General features: G+C 38.4%; 1 protein-coding gene across 1 annotated transcript in view; it reads left to right on the top strand.

Moving 5' to 3' along the window:
* Positions 1–3,839, top strand: part of HELZ (helicase with zinc finger) — a 73,277-nt gene that overhangs the window by 59,140 nt on the left and 10,298 nt on the right. Inside the window, exons 24-26 of the mRNA XM_009323671.1 lie at positions 2,383–2,593; positions 3,085–3,161; positions 3,309–3,839. The exon at positions 3,309–3,839 is cut by the window's right edge and continues 32 nt beyond it. Coding sequence (XP_009321946.1) covers positions 2,383–2,593; positions 3,085–3,161; positions 3,309–3,839 — 819 coding nt within the window. The remainder of the gene's footprint in view (positions 1–2,382; positions 2,594–3,084; positions 3,162–3,308) is intronic.

The raw sequence follows: 3,839 nt of genomic DNA, 5'->3' as shown, positions 1-3,839 counted from the left end.
TTATTGTCTGTACAAAAATGAATGGTGAAGCCAGTGAATATTTTGCAAGCTTTTTCAGCACTTCACTTCAAATATATGGGCTTAGCTGGCTCTAGGAGTGGCTGTGCAGAGGACCACCAGAAAATGAGGACTTAAAAACATTGCTCCCACAAATAACTCCACGCAGCCTAAAAGCAATTCGTGTTCATGTAATTTGGTGTATTTTCTCAGCTCTAGGTTTAGGCACACCAGTGGGATCTGTCTCATCTGACTTGAGATACCTGCATCTGAATTAATTGCCTAGTCCAGTTCTTAATCATTGGAGAGACATAGGTGATTCAGATGGAGCTTGTTTCTCTTTATTGACTTCATACAGTTTAAATTACCAGCTTTGGCTGTCTGCAATGCAAGGTGTCTGAAGTGAAGTGATAAGAAAAATAAGCATAATGGGATGTTTTCCCCTTCCAGAACCTCATAGCAAACCAGTTCCCTCTCCAATCCTTTTCCTTAATGACATTTGAGAACACAATGAAGATCCCTAATCGGGTCTTTTAGGCAACATTTATGTACGGAATTCTGCATTACAAATAAAACTATCTCACCAAAACTTACACAAGTTAAAGAAGCAGTCTCTGCTTTATTTTTAACCTCCGCAGTCACATATTCCGGGGGGGAGGAGAATGGGGAGGAAAGAACAAAGGCTGCAGAAGCGATGTTGTGGAGTAACATGTGTGTGTTGTACACAACTCCTGAAGATGTGAAGGACATGGAATCCACACATGCAGATGTGTTTAACTCCATTCGTAATGCTAAACATTGGCATGTGGTTCATTTGTTTTTTAAGAATTATATAAGTCCTCTATTGTAATTGAGGTTATGGAAGCTCTACAGGGGACTTGCTGTAGAAACTCTAGTTTCAGTTGTATGTGTTAGATCAGCTGGCACATAGATTGGTTTTCTTTGCTAGATCAAGGAATTTTCCTTTCTCCTAGCTTACTAGAAATCTGCGTTTGATGGATAAATTCAAATGCAATGAGAAGGTCAGCAGCTGTATCTGTCATGCTTGCTCACATTATATTAATATCAAACCAAGATAATTTAAAAAGTTCTGTCTTATTGTTCCAAGGCTAGTGTATTTTTATGTATTTCCAATCAAAAGAAATATATTAAAAGTAAGTATTTTGAGCTCACCTTCCCTGAGGATGGATTTTTTAAAAATAATTAAGTGGGAAGACTGAGGTACTAATGAGACAGCTGCTTTTGAAAAGCAGCTGGTTGGAGATGATTTGAGATTGTACAGATGCAATAGTAGTCTAAAGCTAAAGTTCAGAGTGCACATTTCAAGGGCAAATACTAATTTAAAAAAAGAATTGCGTGAAAGTTGTTAGACCTAAAACAAGTAGGGACTGAAGTAAAATGTATTTATGTTCACGTAAGATAAAATGATCTCTTTGCTTTGTTTACGGCAGTTTCCATATCCAAGGTTAAAACATGAGGAGACTGTCTGATGTCCTCAATAAAGGATGCCTTGTCAGCCTGAGTGTTGATAATTACTTTCCCCGCACTCTCCCCTTATTCATACATTTTCCTCCTTTTAATAAATTCCCTACAGGGTAAGATTGAACTAATTTGATCCAGAGCTGTCTTCCTTTGCATTCCTTTTAGGAATAAAATTTAAAATGTTGTAAAAATTCCTGACTCTTTTTCATGCTTTCCAGAGGTGGATTTTACTTCAAATATTTAGGTAGTTGATCTGCAATACATGTCATGTAGCATAGACACTTTGGAGTGGCCCTGTCATTCTTAACATGCAGATAGTCTCTTGATTCTACTAGTAGTCCTGTTAACTCCACTAAGTGTCTTGTGGGTGCAGAGGTACGGTATGCCTGCTCATTCGTGTTACAAGATTACAACACTGGGTGATAAAAGGACCATAAAGAATTCCTCAGGTTAGAGGCTTCTCTCTCCGTTTCCCCCCCTGAGACATAGCCTAATGTCTCTTTTAACTACCAGGAGAAAGGGCTTTTTATTTTCTTGAACTTCACCCACTTCTATTTATTTAGAGAAGAGGTTAATATAATGTTTGTTAAAATAGAATTTGTCCATCAGCCTTTTCTCTCTGAATTTTGAAACCACTGAAACACGAATGGGTCTTGATACAAAATTTTTTGCCGAGGGTAGTCCTCCAAAATCTTTGCTCTTTGCCCCTTGCTGTTAGGCCTGCCCTTATTGCTCTCTCTTTCCAGCACCACCTGTAGTTGTGTGTGAGTGTGTCAGGTCATCTGATGCATGGAAAGCTGCTTATTACTGATGTAATATCAGTGTGCTTGTTACTTTACTTCCTTTAATGTACCTTAACAGATTGCACCTTTTTTTTCTTTTTTTTTTTTTTAAATTATGTAGGTACCATGGACGGGGTATCAGGGTAGGTTTGCAGTTGACCCTCGAATCATTACTCATCAAGCAGCTATGGCATATAATATGAACCTGTTACAGGCACATGGGCGTGGGTCTCCTATACCTTATGGCCTGGGACATCATTCACCAGTTAGCATAGGACAACAGCAGCAGCTTCAGCATCAAGACAAGGAGCAACATGAGCAAAGTCGAAATGGTTCGTTTTTGAAATTGCGTTGCAAATTAGTTTTGTTTTGAGGGAGTTTGTACTTTAAATAGTGTATGGTGAAAAGGATTTTTTTTCTTTCTTTCTCTCAAGTGAAATTGAGGGGTCTGCAGAGTTGGGGAAATAACGTGTGATTTGCCATTACAAATACTAAGATATTGTGAGATTCAGAGGAGGAAGTAATCAAAGTTGGTGTGTGTGTGTGTGTGTTTGTTGAGGGTATAATTGGTCTGTCTGTGTTCTGCAGTCCAGTGGTAACTACTGCTGATGTTATTTGCAATTAAGTTGGAAGAACTACTTAGTGATGATTAATGAACAAAATGCAGAGATTAAAGGAAAAGTGTTATTTGGGTAAATTATATTAAATGTCTGTGATGCTGTAAACGCTATACTAATAAGTCTAAATTTTCCTGTGTCTGCAAAAAAACTTCTCAACCATTTTTCCATTGAAACTAATTGATTATTTTCTTAAATGTTTTTAGGTAAAAGTGAAAACACTGCTGGACCTGAAATCAGTAAAATTCGAACACCTGAGAAGAAACCTGTGGAATCCAAGCAGGTGGGTTTGTCTTGTTTGTTTTTTGTGTTTTTTTTTTTTTTAATTTGTTAATATTCCCTCTTTTAATGAATTTATTCATTACTAACATGTTTTTGTTTGGTTTTTTTAATGTGAATTTTCAGAGTTTTTTCATTCGCTTTTTTCTAGGTTGACTTAGAAGCAAACTCTCAGAATAGAAGCCCAGAGTCACGTTCCAGTGTTGGTTATCCTAATGCTAAATTTCATCGCAAAGATAATCTTAACCCCAGGCAGCTGAATGTACATCTCACCCCACCCCACTCACAGTATGCAGTTCCCAATCGCCACTTCCAGCACGTGTCACAGATACCAAGGCAGCCATATCCTCTGCAACAGCAGCAAAACCTTTTAAGTCAACAACAAAATCACTTGCCTGAACAACAAAACCAAATGCCACCCCAGCAAAGCCAGGTAGTTCAGCAGCATAATCATTTGAATCAGCAGCCTCCGCAACCTTCGCAGCTTTCCCCTGCTTACCAGGCAGGCCCCAGCCAATCTTTTTTTAATAATCCAATTCCCCACCGACCACATTCTCCTGCTGTAGATGCTGTGATTTCAGAACAACACCCCCCACCTATGTTACAAGAAGTCAATAATCCTTTGAGACCTATTGCACAGCACAACCCTGTTCTGCCAACCCACTTGAACAACTTCATTGAA

The sequence above is a fragment of the Pygoscelis adeliae genome, unplaced genomic scaffold, assembly GCF_000699105.1.
Source record: "Pygoscelis adeliae isolate BGI_AS28 unplaced genomic scaffold, ASM69910v1 Scaffold75, whole genome shotgun sequence".
Classification (NCBI taxonomy): Eukaryota; Metazoa; Chordata; class Aves; order Sphenisciformes; family Spheniscidae; genus Pygoscelis; species Pygoscelis adeliae.
Note: the sequence above shows the minus strand (reverse complement) of the source record. Positions and strands in the feature narration are given on the sequence as shown.